Source organism: Cardiocondyla obscurior, linkage group LG12 (assembly GCF_019399895.1).
Source record: "Cardiocondyla obscurior isolate alpha-2009 linkage group LG12, Cobs3.1, whole genome shotgun sequence".
Lineage (NCBI taxonomy): Eukaryota > Metazoa > Arthropoda > Insecta > Hymenoptera > Formicidae > Cardiocondyla > Cardiocondyla obscurior.
Genome location: NC_091875.1, coordinates 3431525 through 3457035, shown reverse-complemented (window position 1 = coordinate 3457035; position 25511 = coordinate 3431525). Strand labels below are relative to the sequence as shown.

The 25511-nt window shown below is 46.2% G+C and overlaps 1 protein-coding gene across 8 annotated transcripts; it reads left to right on the top strand.

The window, feature by feature from the left end:
• Positions 1-386: 386 nt before the first annotated feature.
• Kis (chromodomain helicase DNA binding protein kismet) lies at positions 387-25447 on the top strand. 8 transcript variants are annotated; one of them, XM_070664091.1, is made up of 21 exons: positions 387-621; positions 1291-1332; positions 7358-10645; positions 10751-11083; positions 11326-11726; positions 11818-12180; positions 12264-12561; positions 12645-13142; positions 13224-13448; positions 13634-13950; positions 14027-16183; positions 16473-16562; positions 17270-17467; positions 18175-18592; positions 18749-19034; positions 19167-20428; positions 20561-20804; positions 20928-21204; positions 21283-21427; positions 21502-22227; positions 22468-25447. In XM_070664091.1, exons 3-21 carry the CDS (start codon positions 7463-7465, stop codon positions 24466-24468), a joined length of 13422 nt encoding a protein of 4473 aa, XP_070520192.1. In that variant the 5' UTR covers positions 387-621; positions 1291-1332; positions 7358-7462; the 3' UTR covers positions 24469-25447. The 8 variants fall into 8 exon arrangements, with proteins under 8 accessions (XP_070520192.1, XP_070520191.1, XP_070520193.1 ...); XM_070664090.1 differs by lacking the exon at positions 1291-1332; XM_070664092.1 differs by lacking the exons at positions 387-621; positions 1291-1332 and adding an exon at positions 4641-4836 and having other exon boundaries at positions 18178-18592.
• Positions 25448-25511: the final 64 nt, after the last annotated feature.

Below are 25511 nucleotides of genomic sequence, written 5' to 3'. Positions count from 1 at the left end.
CACCGTCTTATTAATTTTTTTAGTTAAAACGCATAACGCTTCGAAAGTCAAGTTCCGCGGCATAAATTAACAAAAAAAAAATGGCGTTTAAAGGCCGAAGTTTAAGGCTTTCTCACATCGCTCGCGACGAACACCCAATAATCGCGCTGATTTTCTAAATTTTACGTCGTCGCAATGCAAAAGCAGAGCTCCCATTGGATGCCGTTCGTCATCGTCTCTCGTCGCGTCCAGTGTGGGAGAGCCCTGACCTCAGCGATAATTCTCGGTTCCTCTCGGTAGAGGGTCTCCAGGGTGTCGCGGCCATCGACGTCGCCTGGCGGCGACGGCGTAAACGTGAAACGAGAACGACGAGCTACCGATCAGCCTCGTGCGCATGTGTGCGCGGTTGCCGTGTACGTATGGAAGTGCGAGTACCGCGAGTGTGTGTCGTCGACTTCGACGGGACGGACGGGTGGACGTGTTAAGCGTGCGGAAAGTGACCGAGCGGAGAGAGTGCGCGAGGATCATCGGCGACGCCGTCGCGACACTACGTACGTTGGTCGTACCCGCGCGTACGTACGGGACGCACGCGACAGTCCGAGTGAATGGGGAGAAGAAACGCGGCGGCAGGAACAGGCACAGGTACGGAACACCATCATTGTTCCCTTCCTCTCTTCCCTCCCCCGCGAAATTAGGTTACCGTGGCGCGCGACCGGACGGCTGCTGCTCCGGATGGATGCTGCGGGATCGCGTCGAGTGCGTGCCGTGACCCCCGGCATGGTCGGGTGCCCCCGTGAGTTTCGCTCGTGCGTTTAATTCACGCTGCGATCCACGCGCTCGTGTGTGTGCGCTCACGCGCTTGTGCATGTCGGAGTGAGTGAGCGCGCGCGCCGTGGCGTCTGTGCTGGATCTTCGGTGTCTTTCTTTTTCCTCGTGTTTCCCCTCTCTCTTTCTCTTTTTCTTTCCTCGTCTTCCCTTTTCTCCGTGCGAATCTATGCGTGCGCGATCGCCTTCTCGGTACCGAGGGCTGGCAAGCGGTGACGATCGAAGGGGCCGTCGTCGCGTCGTGTCAACGTAACCCACGGCGGCACCCACCGCCAGCACCACCACCGACGCCTCTTCAGTAATTAAACCAAACAAAATGGACACCGAGATAACGATTGAGCGAACATTCGCGCGGTAACCCCCCTGCGTTGCCCCCCCCGCAATCTGTCTCATTTTCTTCCCCCCCCTCCTCCCTCTCTCCTTTTCATTATTCTTCTCCTCCCCCTTTCGTCCCTCCGCGTACCTGAGTGTCTTGTTTTCTTTTAGATGGACCTCGGAGTGAGAGATGGGATCATCGTTCGCACAATCGTGAGTTCTGCTCTCCATACCGATCATTAGTGCCGAAAGTATACCGCCGATTTTCACCTGCATTGTGATTTACGGCGCGACGTGCCGGCCGCATCAGTTTCCCTCGCGCCTGGCTACTTCTTTCCTGCTTTTTCACCTGTTCCTCTTTCTGGAAGGCTTTTCTCACCGCGACGTCTCCGGCGACGCGCTTTTTACTTCGATCGTGAGAAGTGTAACGCGATAGATTCAGAGCATTCGGAAGGCAGATCTTCCGAGAATTCGCGACCCGACACGCGATAATTCGCTTCTTTTTTTTTTTTTTTTAGTCCGTTTTGTTTGTCGGCACTTCCGTTTTCCGCGGAATCTTGGCAATTAAGTAACCGTGCAAAGATCGTGGGTTATCTCTTTTTCGTCCGAGTCGCGTGAAGTTTGTTAAAACTCGAAACGCCGAGGCATGATTAAATCGCTATTTTTTTTTGTCTTTTTTTATTTTATTTCCGCGAGTACTTGCAGAGTTTGTGCACCATCATGTTTACTTAGATACCCCGGAATCTTCCCGTTTCTTTTCGACGACGTTCCGATGCGCGCAATTCGAACGATTTTCAATTCGTCCCCGCGATCGTTTGTAAAAAAATAAAAATTAAGTTTGTACGAAAAACATTCTGGGCGCGATGCGTGACAAACGGGGATGCATTTCTAATAACCGACGGTCGGTGTGATTGTCCTCCGTCGCCTTGAAGTGTTTCCTTCTCAAAGAAAAAAGATAAAAAAAAAAAAAAAATTAAAAGAAAAGAAAAAGAAAAAAAAACAGAAAAAAGAAAAAAAAACTAGGGAAATAAATCGAGCCGAGTGCGGTAACGGTTTATCTCGCCGCTGGAGGCTGCCTGTTAAACTCTGAGGGATCGGTTCGACTTCCGGATTCGAGGACCGTCAGGAGGATCTCTTCCTCGACCCCCGTCGTTCCCGTAGCTCCGGCTGCCATTTGAGCGTGAATGCGCCGGGAGAGACGTATTCGAATCGATACCCGCGGAATACGATTGGTTAATCGAATATCCTACGCGCGGCTATCGGACTTTATAAGCTAAAATCTGATTGGTCCTCTTTCCTTGTGTAATTTCGACTCCTGTCTTGCCGCTACCAATTGCGCGGTGCGCCTTTACCCGCGATATTGAATACCCCGATGCGCGTTGCCAGCGCGGCTCGTCCGTAGCGTTGTTCTTCGTCGTCTTTCTCCCTCCGTCTCTCTCCCGCTCTTTTCCCCGTCTCTCTTTTTCACGATCTCTCTCTTTCTCTCTCTGTCTCTCCTTCTGTCTCCCGCACCGTTATTGCCTATCCTTTCACTAAATTCGCACGGCTCTCCGTGTACACGCACACATGCACGAGTGGATCCATAAATCTGTCCGCCGTAAAGAGAGCACGGGGCACTTTGCTAAGCTGGTTTCCATTTTTCTTCGCATTTCCGACAACAACGCCGTAATTAAAATCCCTCATCGGCGTATTCCAGATTCATTCGCGTCGTTGCTAGTTTGTCCGGCGGAATTGTTTAGGTATTGTTGCAATTATGACTTAGATAGTTGGAGAGTTCTGATCGGCAACGAATAAGGTGGCGTTGAAAATTCATTTTGGACAGGGATTAAGAATTCTAACATAATTTGTTGATATGAAAAAAGTATTAATCATAAGAACTTAAGTAAAATAGAAAAAGAAAAGAATTAATTTGTTCGTACTGAAGAGAAATCTTGGCGCTGTCTTTTTTTTTTTTTTTTTTTTTTTTTGTAATTGGTCCTTGTTTAATGACGACACGTTTCTTCATTTGATTTCAGTGAGAGATAAACTAAAAGACATTATAAAACAAGTAAAGATCCAGATTCGTTTAACAAATTGCAAAGTAAAAGAATCATTCAAACCGCTGACAGCTTGAAATTATTGCTGATTCTCACCATAAATATAGAACTATTGAAAATTATTCACCTTTTCGAGGATTTTTTTTTTTCTTTTTTCCAAAGCGAAGATCGAAGACAAACTGTTGTGAAATATCAATGAGAAAAACTGCGCTATCTCATCTCGTCCTCGTGGCCGGGATGTCCTCCTAGAAATTTATCTCGCGTTAAAAAAATAAACATCAATCAAAAAATTCTAAAATTAGCAGAACGTAACCTTGCAGAGATCTCTGAAAACTGAGTTCTTCTTCGGCGATATTCGTCCCCGGAACAAGTTAAATAAATCCAATTCTTTTTTTTTTTTGCGACGTCGTTAGATAATTAATCGGGCTCGAGGGTTCAAACGGATAACCACGGCTCGGTCGTGTTAACCTGACAGGTGATACCCGCGCATGCTGACGAAGGGAAAGAAAAAGCGTTGTTCGAAACAGCCGGCTTCATCTGACAAAAATCCCACTCGAAGTAGGCCTAAGGGACGATTTTCAATGCCGTCGGCCGATAGTCCCGGGCTGCCTCGGATTACGCGCGAGGGACGTCGGACGTTCTTCTTCGTCGAGGTATACCTGCCTGCAACATTATCGTACAATTAACGACGTGTGGCGATAAGAAAAGCGCGAGGAAGGGAACGGGCCCGCCCTTTTCGAGTCGGCATGTCGCGCTCTCGGAAGCGAGAACGAGTCGCGTAATTAGACGTTCGCGGCGTTTAAGGACCGGAGATCTGACCGTCGGGAGAAGTCCAAGGCGGAGAGGATCGCGGACCCGCGAAGATCGGTTCCCCGTTCGTTTCCTCGTTCCTGCGAAGCTTCGCTTCGCCGCCCCCCCGGTCCTTTCGCCCCTCGCGGTTCATTCTCAAATTCGAGAAGTGTCGGAAGGGGCGCAGGTAAATGCGGGGACGAGGAGCTAACGGACCCTGTCGAGCTGGTCCGTCCGTTTTGATCCGCGCTTCCTATATTCCGCCCTTCTCTCCCTCTCCCCCCCCCCTTCCTCGGGAGTGCGCAGAAAGATATATTCATTTCACTCCGAGTGCGGAATACGCAGGTAAAACGGACCTAAAACAATTTACGAGCCGAGTACGCTCCTCCGGTTGCCGTGTGTGCACGCGCGCGCACATGCGACGGCGACGGATACAGACATACGCTCAGACATGTATGCGCACAATACACCGGGCCGACCGTCGAGAGCCGGCGAGCGAACGACGCGATACCATTGCATGTCTCTGCACACAGCGGCGCGCGCGACGAAGAGCGAGAGGGAGAGACAGAGGGAGCGAGAAAGAGACGGGAGAAGAAGGAAAAAAAAAGAAAAAAAAAAAAGAAAAAAGAAGAGGTCGGGAGATGCGCACGCCGCCAGGTGGTGCGCCGAGCGAGAGCGGTGTGCGGCCTGGTGCCGTCGCCGCTCGTGTGCCCGCCTGCGCGCTAGAGGTGCTCGTTCTCCCGTCCGTAACACACCGGCGACGTTATTACTCCGGGAAGCGGACGCGTTTTACTTTGCGGGCGAAACAGTGGTGGTGCACAGTGCAAGAGCGTGGTATGGTGGCGGACTTCTCTGTCTCTCTCGTCGCGCTGGAACGGGACGACTGTACGGGGTAAGCGATGAGTACTCCGCGCGGCGGGGAGGGACGGGGCGAGCGAGTGAGTAAAGCTAGTCACTTATCGTGAACGTCAACGAGTGAGAGAGATGCATTCACAGACATACATACAGACGCATACGTACGACCGTGCGGCACGGCTGTCTACGGAACGATTTTCGAGCTCGGGGGCACGCGTCTCGGCGTATACGCTGGCCATCGCCGTGGAAATCGCGTGAACGTACGCATGACGTACGCACGCACGTACGCACGTACGTGTCTGCGGGTGTACGCGCGCGCGCGTGAACGGACTGACGGACAGACAGGGTGGTTTTCCGACGAAACGCCGCTGGCGGCGCGCGGCGGCGCGTCCTTTGGCCGCGAAACGGTGCGGGAGCGGTGCGCTCTCTCATCTGGCTCGCTCTCTCGCCGCCGCAAGAAAGTGCCACCGGTGGCGGAGAGGAGGATAAAAAAAAAAGCGGAATGCGGGAGCGCGACGCGACGTGACCACCGCGCGACCACTAATATTTTCGGTAGCGCACTTCTGCCCGCTATCGCAAATAATGATAATCACAGAGGCCCGCGCGATAACGACGAATTCTCTCTGCTCGCCGCGAACGGAAGTCTCTCTCCCGCTCTCTCTCCCCCGTGTCGGTTCTCTCCCTCTCTCTTTCGCAATAATGGCGTACTTTCCGTAGTCATCGGGCCCGTCGTTTCTCTCGTTCGCGCTCTATCTCTCTCTCTCTCTCCGTCTCATTCTTTCTTCCTCTGTCTACCGTTCGTCGTCGTCGTCGTCGTCGCTACCGCCGCCGTCATCGATGCGTCGACGGCGCGACTGACCCGACGCTCTTCCTCACGTGAGAGGGACTCGCCGCGACGCCGATCACGGCGTATGCCATAACCCCCGCCGACGACGGCTTCCTGCTTCGCCGCCGCAAAGACGCGCCGATGAAATACGGGCCGCGCGTGAACGGCCGCGGTGTGCGCGCGCGAGATAGAGAAAGAGAGAGAGAGAGAAAGTACGTAGAGCCTCTCCTTTTTTCTTACCGCCGTTCGTTCGATGCAGTTTCGACCGCTCGCTCATTCGTTCGTCGCTCGCTCTCTCTCTTTCTCGCGCCGTCTCGCTCGCTCGCATCGCGCACGCACACACCGAGTGAGTGTGTATTTTTGTTCGTTTTCCGACGAGACACCAGGAACGTTCTCCTCTTTCTCTCCTTTCTCCCGTTCCTCGCCTTCTCTCCCCCTCCTCCTCTGCCCGCGCGTCGCGCTTGTCAGTGTGTATCGGGCTTGTACGTTGCCCTAATTTTTTGTTTTATCCGTTTTATTCCCTCTCTCATTCCGCCCGGCGTTCTCTCCGCCACTTCGTTCGACGTTGTCTATCGATCGGCGACATCGCGCCGATTTTCGTCCGACGCCAGGGCAATGCCATATTGTTGCACGTAAGGAAGGTATTATTCGCAATTCCGTCGCCGTTTCGGTAAAAGTTGGGCGCCGCCGAGCGCGGTGATACCTCCCTCTTCTTTTTTTTCTTTTTTTTCAATTTTTTTTTTCTTCCACGGCGTCGCGCGTCTTCGATTTCAATCTCCTTTGCCCGGCACCGCGCTCGATAGATTTCATCGTGCGCTGTCACGCGGAGAGGAAAGGAAAACATTCTCGCTCGCGCCGAAAACGTGCGTGCCGTCCGGGAACGGTACGCTGTCAATTCGCTGGAACGTAATTACGAATCTGCGCGGATCCGCGGAGAATATTCTCAAGCGGCTCCGGCGATTTTTCGCGTCGCGTCGTTTCGTTTTATGTTAACGCTCAGTGATTCTATAGACCGCGACATTTAATTCGCTACGCCGGGTGTAGAGGAGGGGCCAGTGCGACTCTCCCGTCGGCACCAGCGATCCTAATTACGCCCTTTACTTCCCTTAGCCCGTCGTTTTTCCTCGGAAAACCACGATATTTCATTCATGACTTTCGCGGAAATTGTTATCGCCCTTCCCCCTCCCCTTTTCTCTGGCGATATCGAGTCGGGAATCGACGAGAGCCGTAACTGTTTTCTTAACAAATATATATCAAGTCACGATTTTTGTCGCGAAGCAGCAAAATGGCAGTTAAACTCTGCGACGCGCCGCCTCGAAATTCCACGATCGCTTTTACGTAATTTTGAATATCTTCTGCATGGTGGTAGTTCCTTCTCTCCCTCGGCGTCCCTACGTTCCCTGGTAAAACCCGTGAATGTTCTTCTCAGTATGCGAAATTATGACATATATATAATATGTAATTTGAAAGTTTCGATATAAAAGTACGGCCAGATGTTGCGGGCCGGGATATATTCCGAGGGGGAAAAGTTATGGCGATTATGAGGAATTGAACCATAAGCGTATAGCTTTTCCCCTTTGGCGTATGTCGCTCCAGCGGAATCGATAGTATTCTAATGTCGCATCGCGCATGCAAAAAAACGCGCGCAAAAAAAAAAAGAAAGAAAAAGAAAAAAAAATACTTGGAAGATATTAGTATACCGGGGTATATGAAATTCGTTTGATTGTTTCAGACAGCAAGAGCTTGAGTTTACCATGGGCACGTTACTGGCTATAAAAAAGATCGTACAATATTCTCCTAAGCCTGAAATGGGGACGAGGAGTCCTTCAGCGTAGACATGGACTACGATCTGTTTGGCGAAGATGTCAGTGGCTCGATGCTCGAGGCTCTTCCTGATCTCGGAGCGAACGATCACTTCGATCCTGCGCCTGCGAATAATTCCGTAGCGGTGTCCAGAGACGGTCTTAATTCCGGCCCTAATGGAGGAGGGAGTTACATTAGCCAATCCTACAACATTTCTCAAGAATCTCCAATCCAAAAATTGACCTCATTCGGCGGATCTGAATTTGGTGGCTCGAATCAATTGCAAAGTCCGTCGCAGCGCAGCATGTTCAACCAAAATCTCGGTACGTTCGATAATAGCGCGACACCTCAGCGTGCTATGGTGCCGGGCGCGTTTCAAAATCAGGCCCGCAACATTGCACCGCAGCAGCACAGGGGGCCTCATCCGGGTAGCGGCGGTCAGTATCCTAGCTACAATGACAATATGTATTCTATGGAACAGCAACACTCGATGGCCAGAGCCAACATGAGTATGGATCCCAGCCAACAAGGTTGGCCGGGTAACGGAAGTGGCTATCCACAAATGCAGAGGCATTACAATCAGATGGCTCCGCAACCTGCCACGTACAGGCAACACATGCCACCACAGTATTCTCATCAGCAAGACCAGGCCGGCGTTATCAATCAAAAAATGCAGCAGCAGCAGCAGCAACAACAGCAGCAGCAGCAGCAGCACTTTGGCCAGCAGGGAATGATAGGCAACATGGGCGTTCTGCATCAGCCGATGCAGCCTGGTACAACCGGCAGCGTCTACCAGCACATGGTCGGCCAGCAGCAGCATTATCAACAAGGCAACTCGGTCGCGGCGATGTATCAGACATCTCCCGGTTACCCCGGTTTTGCTTCGGCGATTCATCAGCAGCAGCAGGCTCAACAACCACCTCAGGCGAGAATGCCGCATCATCACCCGGCGCATCCCACTCATCAACCGCATCCATCGCATCCTCAGCAATATCCGCAGCATACCCCGCAGCATCCGAGCACCCCGCAGCAACCGACGATGGATCCTCAGTATCCCCATCATGCTACGTCGATGTTCAATCAGCCGCAGCATTCGGCGCCGCCACAGCAACAGTTCGGCACGGCGCCGGCCAAGCACTCTACGAGCCCGCAGTATCGCGCTGCGTTTCCGCAGTTGTCGCCGCAAATGTCGCCGCGGCCGCAAATGTCCCCGCGTCCGCCGGCAGTGCAGCAGCAGATGTCACCTCGGCCCATCATGTCGCCTGCCAAACCTTCTACTCTATCGCCGCATCCTCACGTTCAACTTCCTCATCAGCAGGGTAATCAGGCTGGCGCGATGTCAGTATCGCCCTCGTGTCCGCCTACATCTATGCAAATGAATCCAACGTCGCAGCAGCAACAGACTACCTTACAAGCTCTCGAGCAGATGGTGATGCCGGGAGTTTCCGTGTCGAACTCTAGCGTTCCTGCTCCGGATCAGTATAATCAATTTCAAGCACGCCCGCCAATGTCGCAAACGCCGAACGTTCTGCCGCAGCAGCCGACTGCGCAGAGTCCGATGCCGGGTCAGGTTGTGGGACCCAGAATGCCAATGCCCACGCAATGGCAATCACATCCGCAGCAGCCACCACCGCAGCAGCAGCAGCAGCAGCAGATTAGGCCGAATATCGGTGTTAACGAAGAAAGAGGCGGCATAACGGAGCAGTCTCAGGCGCCGATAGTATCCGAACAGAGCGCTCCGATGTTTTCCGTAGCAGGACCTGAGACTGCTGTTCAACATAACGTTGTAGAAACAGCAACAACGACAAGCACAACGACAACGAGAGAGCCGACGGCGGAGAACGTCGTACATCCGATTGAAACCCCGAAACAACCAGAGCCCGAGACCTCTTTGCATCAAACTCAACAGGCTCAACCACCGGACGCGACGGCGCAACTCGGTCCGCAAGTGGATACATCGGCACAAAATAATTCGCAGAACAATCTATCTTTAGATCACACATCTACGGTAGGAAATATACCTACGTCGGCGAGTATATCTTCGATTGAATCGGTGCAGTCTCTTCCTGCGTCCAGCACAAGTGGCAATATGGAGTGCACAAGCATGACTACGTCGTTACAGCAGCAACAGCAAACTACCGCGTCGATTCAAAATCCTGTTTCCGGAATGGAGAATCCGAGTGTGTGCGAGACGAAAACGCCGGAACAAAGTATAGAAGTACATCAATCGACATTGAATAGTACAACACATTCGCAACAAGCAATAGGACAGCAGCAGCCGCAGCCACAGCCGCAACATACTCAACAGCAATCTATCACTTGTCCTCCGCAAGCGCCAGTGCAACAATCTGTGCAACAACCGGTACAACAACCAATACAACAAACGGTGCAGCAAACGGTGTCGCAATCGGTACAGCAATCAGTGCAACAGCCAGTGCAACAGCTTCACATGGCACAGCCGCAGATAGTTCAACCTCAAGCAGCTATACCACCTCCTCAACCGCAGCTGCAATCGCCACAACAATCTCAAATGAGTCAGTCGCAGCCTGTTCAGCAATTGCAGCCACAGCAGCAAATACCTCAATCGCAGCCACCGTCGCAGCAGCAGCCGCAGCAGCAACAACAGATTACACCTGCGCCGCAACCACAGATTCCTCAGTCTCAGCAGCCCGTATTGAGCCAAGCGCAGCCGGTACCGCCTCAACAAATTTCACCGACGTCGCAGTCCCAACTGGGACAATCGCAGTCGCAGCTGGGACAAACTCAGCCTCAGTTGGGACAACCGCAGCCTCAATTAGGGCAGCCGCAGGCTCAATTAGCGCAGCCGCAATCTCAGCTAGCACAGCCGCAACAAGCCCAACTAACGCAGCCACAGCCGCAGTTGGCGCAACCGGTGGCTCAGCAGGGCCCGACCTGTGTCACGCAGCAGGCGCAGTCGACAACGACGACGCCACCGCAGACGCAGCCGCCTCATATTCAGCCTCAGCAGGTTGGCATAATGTCGCAGAGCACCGCGCTGATATCGCCTCAAATTCAACCGCAGATACAAGCGCAGCCGATACAAAATCCGACGTCCCAGATGCAGAATCAAAATTCTCAAGTGACGCCTGGCCATTTAAACGCACAACAAATACCCGCGGTCAGTCAAACTAGCGGAATGGTGTTGCCGTCGCATCAAGCTACGGTTCCCGTGCCAAACTCGCAAACACCGCATCAGGTACTACTAATATTATTGACGTAAAATTAAAATGTTTTATATAATTAATTGTAACAATATATTTTTCATTGATATCAATCTTTAATATTAATTTTTAATTAACAGTATCATTCTGGAGGCGATATGATTACCGGCAGCACGATGCCGAACATGTACAACATGCCGGCTAACCCTACGCAAACTCCAGCAGTCGCGTCTAGCGGTTTCGGCACGTCCTGTACACCACTTACACATCATCAAGAGCGAGCTGCATTACAACAACAATTACAGGAATTATTCTGTATGCCGCCGGGCTCTGAAAATCAAGAAAAGATTGTCGCTTTGCAGGAGAAGTTGCAGGCGTTGCAACAACACGAGACGAATGATCAATGTAACGGTGGTCCGCAATGTATATTACAAACTCCGATGTTTACCGCAGCTGTAGTCGATAGTCCACAGGTAAGTGATTAATTAACAATTCCACGCAGCATCAATTAAAAATTATCTTTTAATAATTTTTATATTAAAAGAATTAATCAATTTTATAAAAAAGCATTTTAAATTGTGACAAAAATATATATAATAAGTGCACGTTATGTTTAAATACAATATTTTCTTTTTGTAAATTTTATTTACGCATATATTTGGACTTTTACATGAAAATAATTATATATTATCTATTAAATATTATGTGATAATAGGTTTCTAGTACTACTGGACGCGGTCGCAGCAAAGGTACACCGCGAACAAAGAAGAGTCGTAAAAAAGCCGATAAAGAGGCATCTGCGCCTACCACTGCCACTCAGCAACCTGAGCAACCTTTGTCGGACAATAAAGTTACTCCAGGTGATAGCAGCAATATAGTAGATAGCGCTGCAGATTCGGAAGATATTAAGCCGTCTTCCGGTGACATGGAAGAGGAATGGACTAAGAGTAGAAAGTCACGATCACCTCGAAAGCCACGCAAACCGAAAGAACCTAAAGAGCCCAAAGAGCCGAAACCTAAGAAGGAGCCAAAACCACCTAAGGAACCGAAATCGCCGAAAGTGGCGAGAAAAAGGAATAAGGATAAAGACAAGGATTCCACAAAACGTAACAGAAAGTAAATACAAAAAATATATATCCTACAGAAAATATATTAATACTTACGTACATATACATATATTATAAAATATTTACTATTATTTTTGTAGAAAAACTAATCAATCTGAGTCCGCTGATGATGAAGTCGTACGCGAGAACGAAGAAACTACCGTTTCGGATTCCAGTGCTGTTAAAGACGCCGAGACGAAGGTCTGTGAGTCATCTATACAAGGTGATCAAGAGCAAGTGGATTCTTCCACCAATGAACCCCTTTTATCCGAGGTAAAGGAAGAGAGTAAAGAAAAAACTAGCACGGAAGACGTGACGGAAGGCGAAAAGAAAGAAGAAAACTCAGAGGCGACTACTGCGACTACCGAAAATACAAGTGGTGGTAGCAAAAAGAAATCTGCATCTAGAAAACGATCGAGTACCGGCGGAAAATCTGGCGGAGGCAAAAGTTCGAGGAGTTCTAAGTAAATAACAGCATTGTTTTATTGGTCATTAATGCTTTAAAATAATTAACGCATATACTATTAAACTTTATTGTTATTCACAGAAAACGCAAAAGTCGCATTGCTCCGGATTCTGATGGCGAGGAACTAGCGGCGACGCCTCCACCATCGCCAGAAGCTGGCGATGACGTAAATAAGCGGCGTTCAGCAAGAAACACTCATCGCAAGAAATATGTTGACGACGTGATGTTGCGATTCTCGGACGACGACGTTCCTATGCAAGAAGCTCAAGTCTCGAAAAAAGTGGGAGAGGGTGCAAACACTTCAAAACCCGCTGTTACTAAGAAGGAGGGTACGGAAGGAGGTGAAGTCGGCCCTAACAAACCTAACTTTGTATACATTGTATGTATTTTTAAACTTTAGTAACGAGTTTATAATTATTAATGCATTTTTTTTATTATTATATTTTATTTATTATTTTATAGAATACGACAGATGAAGATTCTATGGTTGTTCAACATATTTTATGCTCTCGAATGGGAAAAAGGGAAGTTAAACCTGTGGTACCTAAAGTAGAACCATCTCCCGAAAAAAGTGAAGATAAAGAAGAATCTGCAGATAACAAAGATGCGCCTGACGAAGCTGTGAAAAAAGAAGACGCAGAAGATACCGAAAAAGAAACGAAAACTGAAATTACACCCGAAGATGAGGAAAAGAGTGAGACTGATAGTGCAAAGAAAGAGGACGAAGTAAAACCGGAAGAATCTCCTACTGAGTCGAAAACAGTTGAGACTACTGCCGTTGTTGAAACAAAACCACAATTTATCGAAGTAGAAGAGTATTTCGTTAAATATCGAAACTTTTCGTATTTGCATTGCGAATGGAGAACGGAAGAGGAAATGTATAAAGGAGATAAACGTATTCAAGCTAAATTAAAGAGATTCAAGCAGAAACAGCAACAGAACACCAATATTTTTGAAAATGTACTTAGTGTTATATTAATGTGTAGTAATTGTATGTTAAAAATTAATATTAAAAATAATTTAATACTTTTTTTTTTTTAGACTGAGGATGATCCCTTCAATCCAGATTTTGTTGAAGTCGATCGAGTCTTGGATGAAGCAACTCATACAGATCCAACTACCGGAGAGACTGTTCGACACTTTTTGGTCAAATGGCGGTCTCTGCAATACGAAGACTCTACCTGGGAATTAGAAGAAGATGTTGATCCCGAAAAAATAGCTCAATTTGTAAGATTCAATAAGGTGCCACCAAAGGAACAGTGGAAGGTATATGATACATGTTCATTTTTATGCTCATTTTAAATAAAGTTTAAAAACTTTATTAAATTTATTATTTTATAAAATTAAAAATACGTGCAAACGTGAAACTTAAATTTATTATTTTTTTATTTTTGCATATATGTATAAGTTAATGTATAATTTATTAACGTATAATCTTTTTACTGTTTTAGCCGAAAAAAAAGCCAAATGCCACAGCCTGGGTGAAATTAGAAGAATCGCCAGTTTATAAGAGTAATAACATTTTAAGACCATATCAGTTAGAAGGATTGAACTGGTTGCTGTTTTCATGGTACAATGGACACAATTGTATTCTCGCCGATGAGATGGGTCTAGGAAAAACCATTCAGTCCTTGACTTTCGTGGATGCAGTATACAAATATGGTATTCGCGGGCCATTCTTGATTATAGCTCCGTTGTCGACTATTCCAAATTGGCAGCGAGAATTTGAGAGCTGGACCGACATGAACGTCGTCGTGTACCATGGATCGTAAGTATATTGAAACAATATTATTTACACAAGAATACGATTTGAATTTTTATTAATGTATAAATTTATATTACAGTGCGGCGAGTCGTACAATGCTTCAAGAATATGAAGTTTATTACAAGAATGAGAAAGGACAGCAAATTAAAGATTTAGTAAAATTTAATGTACTGATAACGACGTTTGAGATCATTATAACAGATTTTAATGAATTGCGTGGATATAATTGGAGGCTCTGCGTCATAGATGAAGCACATCGATTAAAAAATCGAAATTGTAAACTTCTCGAAGGTCTCAGACAACTAAATTTGGAACATAGGGTACTTTTATCTGGTACACCGTTACAAAACAACGTAAACGAGCTGTTTTCTTTATTGAATTTCCTCGAGCCGCAGCAGTTTGCAAGTAACGAAGCATTCCTGAAGGAATTCGGTAATCTGAGCAGCGAAGGGGAAGTTCAAAAGCTGCAATTATTATTGAAGCCGATGATGTTACGTCGCCTGAAGGAAGACGTCGAAAAGTCTTTGGCGCCGAAAGAGGAAACCGTCGTTGAAGTGGAATTGACTAATATACAGAAGAAATATTACCGTGGTATTCTCGAAAGAAATTTTTCGTTTCTTGCGAAAGGCACCACGTCCGCCAACATTCCGAATCTCATGAACACGATGATGGAATTGAGAAAGTGCTGCATCCATCCGTTTTTGCTGAACGGCGCCGAGGATCAAATACAGCTGGATTATAAAACCGGCGAGAAAGAAGATTCCGAAGCATATTATCATGCTCTGGTGAACAGTTCCGGAAAAATGGTCCTGATCGACAAACTGCTACCGAAATTGAAAGCCAGTGGCCATCGAGTCTTGATATTCAGTCAGATGGTAAAATGCCTGGATTTGCTGGAGGATTATCTGTTGTATAAGAAGTATCCGTATGAAAGAATCGACGGTCGAATCCGTGGAAATCTGCGACAGGCCGCCATCGATCGTTACAGCAAGCCCGATTCGGATCGATTTGTCTTCTTGCTCTGTACAAAAGCAGGTGGACTTGGCATTAATTTAACCGCCGCCGATACGGTTATTATTTACGATAGCGATTGGAATCCGCAAAATGATTTACAGGCGCAGGCTCGTTGTCATCGAATTGGGCAGCAGAAAATGGTCAAAGTATATCGTTTGCTATGTCGCAATACGTACGAGCGAGAAATGTTCGACAAAGCATCTCTGAAGTTAGGGCTCGACAAAGCGATTCTCCAATCCATGAATACCGCCCAGGGTGGCAAAGATCCCAGCAATAAACAATTAACGAAGAAAGAGATAGAAGATCTCCTGAAAAAAGGTGCTTATGGCGCTATCATGGACGACGACAATGCTGGCGACAAGTTCTGCGAGGAGGACATTGAACAGATACTTGAGCGAAGAACTCAAATTATCACTATCGAAGCGGAGAAGGGCTCTACGTTTTCAAAGGCCAGTTTTGCGTGCTCCTCGAACCGATCTGACATTAATATAGACGATCCTGACTTTTGGAAAAAGTGGGCTAAGAAGGCGGAAATTGACACTACAGAGAAGAAAGAGGAGGACGAGCTAGTAATATCTGAACCTCGACGAAGGACACAAATTAAGCGTTACGGTCACGATGAGTCGGTGGTGGATATGTCCGAACTCGATAGCTCGGACGAGAACAGCGACGACGACACGAGCATCGGCCTGTCCGGCAGAAGTAAAAAACGGCGCGATAAGTTCGGCAAGAAGTCGCGCAAGTTCTACGACGAGTACGTGCCACGCGAGGGCGAAGTGGTATACGGCAGCTGGGCGCGCAGCGAATGTTTCAAGGTCGAGCGCGGACTGCTGACGTTTGGCTGGGGCCGTTGGGAAGAGATCCTACAGCACAGCCAGTTCCGTCGCGGTTGGCGTGAGGTCGATGTTGAGGATTGCGCTCGCGTCATTCTGCTTTACTGCTTGCGCTATTATCGCGGCGACGAGAAGATCCGCAGCTTTATCTGGGATCTCATCACGCCCATCGAGAACGGCGAGAAGGTGAAGAACGTGTCGGTGAATACCACGAGCAGAAACAGCCGGCAAAAGAAGAAGAGCCGTGTTCGAGAAGGCAGAGAAACCCGCGGATCGGTCATCAACGGCGGGCCAAGTGACCCTAATCATTGGAGTAACGCGGAGAAGTTCGACGGAGACATCTTTCTCGAGAGCAACTACAGAAAGCACCTCAGCCGGCACGCCAATAAGTAAATGAACAGCTGTAAATTCTTAAAATGCGATAAAAAAAAACTCAAGTCGATTTACGTAAAACTTTTCTTTTAAATAACTATAGCGGGCGGATTTATGTATTGATTAGTAATATTCGTCTTTTGCCTTAATTATTTTCAGTATGAAATTCGTGTCTTCTTTTTAATCGTACGAATTAAAAATTATAGATAGTTATCTATTTAATATTTAATTTTTTTTTTAATATTTAATATTTAATCTTTTGATTATTTACATAGAAAACTTAATTAATTTTCTTTCACTTTACAGAGTACTGTTACGCGTACGGATGCTGTATTATATCAAACACGAGATTATCGGCGATTTGGTTCAACACATCTCCGACGGCGTTCACGTCAGGTAAGCCCACATCGCTCTCCTTCTCTCACGCTTTTTCATATCATAGACTACCATCTATCACGGATTCGTGTATACTCACATATGTGCTTACCACGGAGCTTAGCATAGTTGCATGTGCGATGTATTTGTTGAAACCCTGGGAGCTATACTTGTATGAGGAATGCTCATAGAGCCCGGATCGCGTTGATCCACGTAGCTCTGCGACTACCAAGTTCATTTTTATCATTATATATATATATTTTTTTTTTACATTTTATAATTTAAAAAAAATTTTTTTTATACATTTTTTTTATTTTTTTATTTTTTTTTTATTACCCTTTGCTACTAATACGAAGTCGTTTTTATCTCCCATCCTTGTATGCACGTATTCGATGCGATAACATATGTACACGTGCGACCGCGAATCGCTACGAGAGAGACACTTTTGCACACTTGGTAAAACTGTCGCGAGGATGATCGAATCTCTACAGCGGAGTGGTAAGCCATAGAATTTTGCTAAACAGTGCACTGTAAATCGAGAGGAAGACGATCGGAACCGTGTAGCTTTAAAGTAAAAAAAAAAAAAGAAGGAAAGACTACTTAATGTGTTACACCGCCCTTCTAAAATCTCGTGCGAGATGGGAATATCTCCCTTAATTAAATTAATAAATACTGGTATCGGCACGCAAGTGAATTGGCAAACATTGTAAATCGAAACCGCCCTGCAGTGCGTTGCCGATAGACCCTCCACAGTTGACGGAACGACCGGCGAAATGGTGGGACTCGACGGCAGATAAATCCTTAATAGTCGGCAGCTACAAACACGGCTATGAGAATTACGACCAGATGAGGACTGACCCCGCGCTTTCTTTCATTACAAGCTGTCCTCCCCCTTTCCAGAACTCTCAGAACAAGAGTGCCGCCGAGTGAGTACCTTAGCATATTTTTGTTTTCTTTATACCTCGTTACCTGTTCTCATCTCTCTCTCTTTCTCTCTCTCTATATCTCTTACTTTCGTCTACTTTACGCCCCGCCTAACTGTCCTAACACTTATACCGCTTGCACCGCTTTCTATATATTTACATATAATACTATATATACGCTTGTACGGTTATAGCTTTTTATTTTTCAGCAATAGACCGGCGTATATAACGTTCACTTAAGCTCTCGCTCTTTAACGTCTCTCAATACTTTCCTCGCGGAGTATTGCCGACCTGCGGATGCCGCGCGCACACCGCAAGGAATTAAAAAGACTGAGTCGGAACGATGTCGGGAACACGATATCGTTCTTCTCGAGACTTGTCTGTCAGAGATATTTTATCGCATATATGAAAAAGAGCCGTGCGCATTAAAATAGATCATCTAACTTCGCTGTCTACCTATTTATAGCCGACGTTACGAAACGTCGAGAGAGGAAACGATAAATTGAATCAATAGACGCTATCTTCTTTTTTTTCTGGTTCTTTTTACTTCACGGAATAAAATCTAGACGGGACATATCGCAAGATCAAGTTTCAAAGTTTATCACACGCATATACATGTATATGCAACGAACGAGCGTCCTATTTGTTTTGTTGAAGAAGAAGACCAAGAGGCACTATCCTCAATCTTTTTATTGTTTGCACGATTTCAGCAGCAGCAGCAGGGACGACAACAGTTTGGAAAATGACGTGGACGATGGCGAGTCCCCGGGAATGACCAAGGACTCTAAGGACTCCGACAAGTTTAGTCGAGAAACACCGGCGGATTCCCCCGCTATCTCGAGCAAAGCGGATACGCCGATACCGGAAGCCAGTAGCAGCCACGACGGCGACGGTCTTCTCCCGGACGACGAGAAGACTTGGCCGTCCGTTGTCGATCTTAATACACGGCTGCGCCGCGTAATATCTTCCTACCAGCGAAGTGTCAATAAGAAAGAGGACGTCAAAGTTATCCCGAAGCCCGGCAAGATGGGAATGGACAGCGACGTTATGAATCACACCAGCATGATGCACGAACCGCCTTTGAACATGCAGGGATGGGACCTACAACAATTAGCGATGTACCTTTTGGTTAGTATATTACTATTTTTATTTATATGAATAATTATTATTTTATTTAAAATATATTATTTATTATTAACAAGCAAAAAGATCTACCTCAGGCCACATAGTATGTAATTATCTGTAATGATTCTGTAATATTTGGACTTGGCGTCATGTTTATAGAAGATGGAGAAAAGAGAAAAAATGGAAGCGATTGTGAAGGAACGAGAACGCACTCGCATCGAGGAACAGAAAGCGAAGTGGACCCGTCGCGAGGAGAGCGAGTTCCTACGGGTGGTCTCCACGTATGGTGTCAATTACGACAGAAAGAAGGCCCAATACGACTGGACCAAGTTCAAAAGTATCGCCCGATTTGACAAGAAAACGGACAACGATCTCACGGATTACTATATGTCGTTTAGAGCGATGTGCAAGAAAGTTTGTAATGCAAAAATGAACGAAGAGGAAGGTGCGTTCTTTTTCAATTCTTGTTCTGTTTAATATAATATTAATTCAAAATCATATCATTTATTTTATATTATTTATATAAATAAATATCTTTTTATTTTGTGTGAAGTATTTTACTTAATTGACGTTACAGATTTTACAGATGTTCCAGTGGACCAGCTGAGTCCGGCCAAAGCGAGACAAATCCTTGATCGCGTCGATCTCCTGAGCAAAATCCGCGAGGAAATCCTGTCGCATCCACATCTCGAGGAACGCCTCTCACTGTGTCAGCCATCGGGAGATACGCCGGATTGGTGGCTGCCAGGGAAACACGACAAGGAATTATTACTCGGTGCGGCGAAGCACGGTCTCGGACGTACCGATATAACTATACTGAACGATCCAGACTTCTCGTTCCACAAACTTCTTACGAGAGCAATGTACGCGAGTACACAAACACCTAAAGTAATTGATAAATCCGAAAAAGCAATAAAGATCGAAAACAGAGAGGATATCTTAAAGTTCGACAAAGACGAGATACTCGTGAAATTAGAAAAAGGTGAGGGAACTTTAAAAATTGAAAAAGTTGGAGCGAAAAAAGACAAAGATCAGATTGCCGCCGATAAAAAGCCCGAGAACGCGGAGTCCGAAAAGAGCCAGGTAGAATTAACTATTGTAAAAACGGAAACCAAGCCCGAAGAAAAATCTATTGGTAGTTCGTTGACAATTACTACTGTTGCGAGAACATCGGACGTCGATAACGTCGTTGTGAAGAACGAGGAAAAAAGCGAGCTAGCAATAGAGCCAGTTAAATGCGACAGTACTAAAACCAATCAGACAAGTACTACCAAATCAGTCGAAGAAAATACGGCGAAGGAAATTAGCTCGGAGAGTGCGAAGAGTCCCGCCGTTGTCGAACTCGAAAAAGAAGACAAGGTTGAGGAAAAGGATGCCAAACAGGAAGCCGAACTCGCCGAGAAACCGAATGAGTCGCAAGCGCAAGACATTGCAACCGAAACGACCGAGAAAACTGAGACAGAAGTTAAGGAGAAAGCCGAGACTGTTGAGAAAAGCGCAGAGACTACTGAGGCCGTTATTGAAGATGAAAATAATAAGAACGTGAAGCCAGAAACCGCACCGGCTAAGGAAGAAATCGAGACACAGGAAACAAAGAGTTTAGACGTTACTAAGGAAAAGGCGAAGGCTCCTCAAGTTGAAGATAAATGTAGCGTTCAAGCCGCAGAGTTGAAGGCAATGTTCCCGGACCTAGAAGTGATACAACCGTTGTCGCGACTAACACAAATCGACACTTTTGTCTTACGAGACAAGCCGGTGGAATATAATAACGAGCCTACGGTGATGCAACTTTTGGCGCATGGCTGCACTAACACTAGTACATCGATAAAGTGGCCAAAGGTAAACTTCTTTTTTTAACTTGTTTTTTTATTTTATGTTATAAAGAATTAAATATAAAAAAATATACACTTTTTCTTTATTTAATTATTACTTGTATTGTATTTATTAATTTTACGTTACTTTTCTTTGCAGGAACACGCAATTGAAGCTCGTTTAATGCACATTGTACATGCGATAGAGCATAAGGAATGGCCGGTGTCTGTGAACTTCAGCGCTGGCGAAGAGCTGGAGCTCACGCAAAATGAAAAAGAATGTTCGGAGGTTATAACGATCACCACGGATCACGGGGTATCGAGATCTATAGCGAGCGGTAACAATATGTCCGCTTCGAAGAAACGTAAGAGGCATATCGCAATAGACGTAGAAACCGAGCGAGGTAATTTATATTAATTATATTAATAATTATTTTATTAATTTTTAATAATATTAATTATTATATTAATAATTATATTAATAAATATTTATTATATGTAATAATTAACTTTTCGTTTATTTCTAGCCAAACTTCACGCACTTCTCAACAGCAGTCACTTAAGTACGCCATCGCCCGCACCTCTCAGTAAACCAGTCGTTCTTTCTGGCTCGACTACCTGGGAGATCAACGACGAATCTCAATCTGAGGAATCACGACGTTCTACGCCGGTCCAGCCACCTCCGGCACACCAACAGACGCGAACACCAAATATACCATTCGACCTGAAATACACCGTTCCGGGAAAAACAACCGTCATACCTGGAACATCGAGCACTTTGACGCCAATCGATTTATCTGCCGGGTAACATTCGATAAGATGTCTAACGATATAATTAATATTGCGAATATATCTATAAAATTATAATAATCATTATTTTAGATATCCGAAACCAAGCTCTGACACTAACAAGGATATTATGAATGAAGTGCAAGACTTCTCTATGCCGAATAAAAATAAACAAGTTAGTAGCAATAAAGGGAAATTAGATAGTATGCTGGACAAACTTATGAAAAGAAAATCCTGCGTAAGTATATACTTCTTAAAGAAATTTTAATTTAATTTTTACTTGAAATTGTATATATAATTTTTTTTTAACAGCCGACGGAGGAACCAGTGGTTGGGAAGGAGAAAAAGCGTAGAAAGCTGGATGAAATAGTATTGGGATTGAGCGCCGCGAAGGAACAACAGAGCGGCCACTTTTTAGACCACAGCAAGAAAAATACAATTACGCCCAACGTGACCGTGACTCCGACGTCGGCGCCGATCGGTCTTCCCAATCCCCCGTCGAGTGTCCAGAAGCCGTTTTCTATTACCGTCACGTCAATTCCGTCTTCTCGAGCCTCGAGTTCCTCTTCGTCTGTTTTGCCACCGCCGTCATTGCACTCGCACAAAGATACCTTCTCCGCTTTGCTGGCTCAAGCCGAGCAACAGAATCGTGAACTAAAGAAACAACAGCAACATCAACAACAGCAGCAGCAGCAGCAACAGCAGCAGCAGCAGCAACAACAGCAGCAGCAGCAGCAGCAGCAGGCTTTCAATTCGGCGCATCCGTCTTCCTCGAGCAGCAGTCATCGAAAGAGTTACGAGGCAATGATCGCGGACATTAACAAAGTTGCCGAGTATTCGTCCAAGATCGGCTCATTTTCGCACGAGGCAAAAGTGAACAAGTGGTTGGCGGAACAGACAATGTCGGAACAACTAAGTGCAGAATATTTGAATGCTCCTCGACGACGCCGGCCACGTGTCGACCCTTCTTTGTTAGATTGGAAAAAACTCACTGGCGAAGAGAACGTTGCAGTTATAAATCGATTAACTGGCAAGAAGGTATGTTAATTTAATACATTTTTATTATTATAATCTTTTAAATATTTCTTAATATTGTACGTAATAATTGTACATAAACGTAAAAATTTATATCTATTATTAATTAATATTAAAAAATATTATATATAAAATTATATATAAAATAAAATAAAAATTATATATAAAAATTGATATCTATTATTAATTTATAAGGAAAAAAATTTCTGCTCTAAATACTAAAACTAAGAATTTATTCATCAGGTAACCGGAAGTAAAGCGCCCCAGTTGAAACGGCTCGGAACGTGGTTAATGGAAAATCCAATGTTTGACGTTGATCCGAAGTGGGCAGAACTCGTGAAAGAGCGCGGCAACCTTCCGCACGATTTACAGAAGAGATTATCGGGCAACGAACGCGGCGGCGTTAACAAAGGCAAAAGTCCCGGCAGACCACCTATGATGCCCAGTCCCACGAGCCAGCAGTCGGCGAACACTGCTAACTTAGCAGCCACGTCGATGGCATCCGGCCTCAACTTTCCGCTCGGCAATCTCAATAACTCTCTGCTGTCGGGCCTGTCGCTCGGCAACTTCGACCCGAAGAACCCGCTGCTGATGCCATTTGGCGGATTAACAAACCTGGGCGCGCTTGGCGGCCTGAGCAATCTCGGGAACTTGGGCAACATGAGTCTAACAAATTCGCTGTTTGCCAATTTGGCTGGACTAGGTTTGCCGTCGTTGGCGGGCATGGAGGCAGCATTGAACGCGCAAGCGGCAACCAACAGCGCGGCAGCGGCAGCGGCAGCAGCAGCCGCGGCGGACGCGAATAATCCAGTTGTTAGCTCGGCTGGCACCAGCAGTAGCGGCAAAAACACCGGTTCTTCGTCGAGCATGAGCGCCAGCGGTGGAGGCAATAGCGGCGGCGGTAGTAATAAATCACGTAGTAACAAATTAGATCAACCAACAACCAGTAGCAAGTCTTCGGCTGGTGGTCCATCGTCCTTGTCCGCTGTCTCGTCCGCGAGTCTGCCGACCCCCTCGCCATTCCCATTTCTCTTTACGAATCCCAGCCTTCTCTATACACCGTTGACACTAAGCGGCCTGAACCCGTTTTCCATGCAGTCTGGCGGTGTATCGTCGGCCTACGAGAGTCTCGCTCAATGCGGTTTGCTGAACCCACCGACGTCTAGCGCTTCCACGGTGCGCAAGCCTTCTTCGTCCAACAATTCCTCTAGGCAGCGCGAGACCGCGCCAGAATCTTCGACATCGTCGACGTCGTCGTCCTCGTCGACGACGAAGCGGAAAGAGCCTGAGAAAAAGTCGTCCAGATACTCGGTGGATCCAGCTGTGACTCTTCAACAGTATACAGACATGGCGGCGTTACACAGCGGTGAGGAAAGACGCCGCGTTGAGCAGCAACAACAGCAGCCGCAGCCGCAACACGAAAAGCGAGAAACTGTGGCGGAACCAGCCGACGTGGTGGCGGCAGATCTGTCGGAGAAAAAAACCGACCGAAAGAGCAAGGAGCAGGAAATGAAGGAAGCTTTAGAGCATCTAAGCAGGACCAGTGCCGAACTGGTCACAAGAAACATTGACGAAGCTCCGAGACCCGAAAAACCATCTAGTAAAAGTCGCAGCAGTACGGAAAGTAATCAGAGTTCCGATCAGCATCAGCAGCAGCGATCGACACCGTCTGTGCCGCCTCCGCTTGAGGTCACTCTCGAACCTGTCGCAAAAAAGATGCGCACAGAAATAGAGCCGTCTACCAAATCGTCCGCATTGAGCAGCGAAGTGCCGACAGTAGAGATTGAAGCGGTAACGAAACCGTCGTCAACAACTCCAACGAAGACGACGCAGCAACCGGTGCCTTCACAAGAGGAGGCGTGTAGCGTTGCATCCGCTGAAACGACGGCAAAGAAAGAGGTGAGCGAGGCGACAACACCGTCGTCGTCGTCGTCGTTGTCTTCATCCTCATCTGCGAACGTGACGTCCCCATCGGCGCAGAGTACTAGCGCGAAGAATGATAATAATAAACCCGTAGCTTCGGAAGTGGAGGAGGATGGTAAGAGCAGCGCTAAAGCGCCGAAAAAGGCTCGCAGTGGCAAACGGTTGAGCGTAGAGCCACCTCTGGAGCGAAAGAATCTTCGTTCTAGTGCTGGAAGGCAGGCTCGAGCAGCTGCGGAACGGCAGGCACGAATGGAAGGTGAGATGCAGCACTCCGAGCAACAGCAGCAGCAGCAAGACAGCAGCCACGTAGCCGGCGAGTGAGGAACGAGGTCCCGTAGGGCCGCGAGACGATAAAGTACGACTACCACAGAAGACATCGCCCTGAAAGGAATTCTGTGGGCGCGGTCCACGTTTTCTTTTTCTACTTTCTGACTCGACACTACTCGCACAACGAAGATCTGTAGATAATTCCCTGTTCGACGCTATAAGCGAGCGTGGAGGTGTTTTTTTCTAAACAAATCACGGTAAAAGACGCAAGTGCATCGATAAGGGGCTACGAACATTGGTAGAATCTACCGTGGCCTTTAAATCGGCTCGACTCCTTCGATAACGAAAACGTATGTGAATTAATTGGGGACTCCCTTTAATCTGTGGAAAACAGATAATCATACGTCGTTAGTAACCGAACAGTGTGTGACAGTGCACGTTTACTGAAATAAAACAAAAAAAAAACAAAAAAAAGAGAGCGAGATCTCTCAAATACGAAGGCTGCGATAGTATTTTATCACTCGATACTTTGTGTAGTAATTAATTTTTAATTGCGTAATTACGATACAACAATAAAGGTATAGTTTTGTTAAATTTATTATCTCTCTACTATCTCTTATTGGTTTTGACCAGGGACTGTTTTATATAAAAATATAAATACATATACATACATATGTATATATATATATATAAATATATATAAATATATATATATATATAATAAAAAATATATATATATAATATATATATGAATATACATATATATATATAAAATTAAATTGTGTACTCGCTACTGCGCATAAAGCAATTTACAAGGAACGTAAGACGGAATATAATCGTAATGTAGAGAAAAAAGTAACTACAGTAATAACTTAATAAAGAAAGGAAGGACAATGTAAATATTATATACAATTATGCCTATAGAGACAGTAAGCAATCGTGTACTTGGAAAAGAAAAATGTATATAACGCAGTGTACTTTTAATTACATTAGGTGAAATAATAAACAGCTTCTTTTGTTGTTTGCAAACCAAGGATTCGAATCTCTTATTTAATATCAGTCTACGAAGTATAGGAGAAGAAAGAGTTATTTATTAA

What these genes read in the sequence shown, in the direction of transcription:
- Kis (XM_070664090.1), top strand. Translation starts at nt 7,463, where the DNA reads ATGGACTACGATCTGTTTGGCGAAGATGTCAGTGGCTCGATGCTCGAG. An exon ending in AAAAGTTCGAGGAGTTCTAA is followed by an intron (nt 12,181 to 12,263) that starts GTAAATAACAGC and finishes TGTTATTCACAG; the next exon opens with AAAACGCAAAAGTCGCATTG. An exon ending in TCCGACGGCGTTCACGTCAG is followed by an intron (nt 16,563 to 17,269) that starts GTAAGCCCACAT and finishes ACCGCCCTGCAG; the next exon opens with TGCGTTGCCGATAGACCCTC.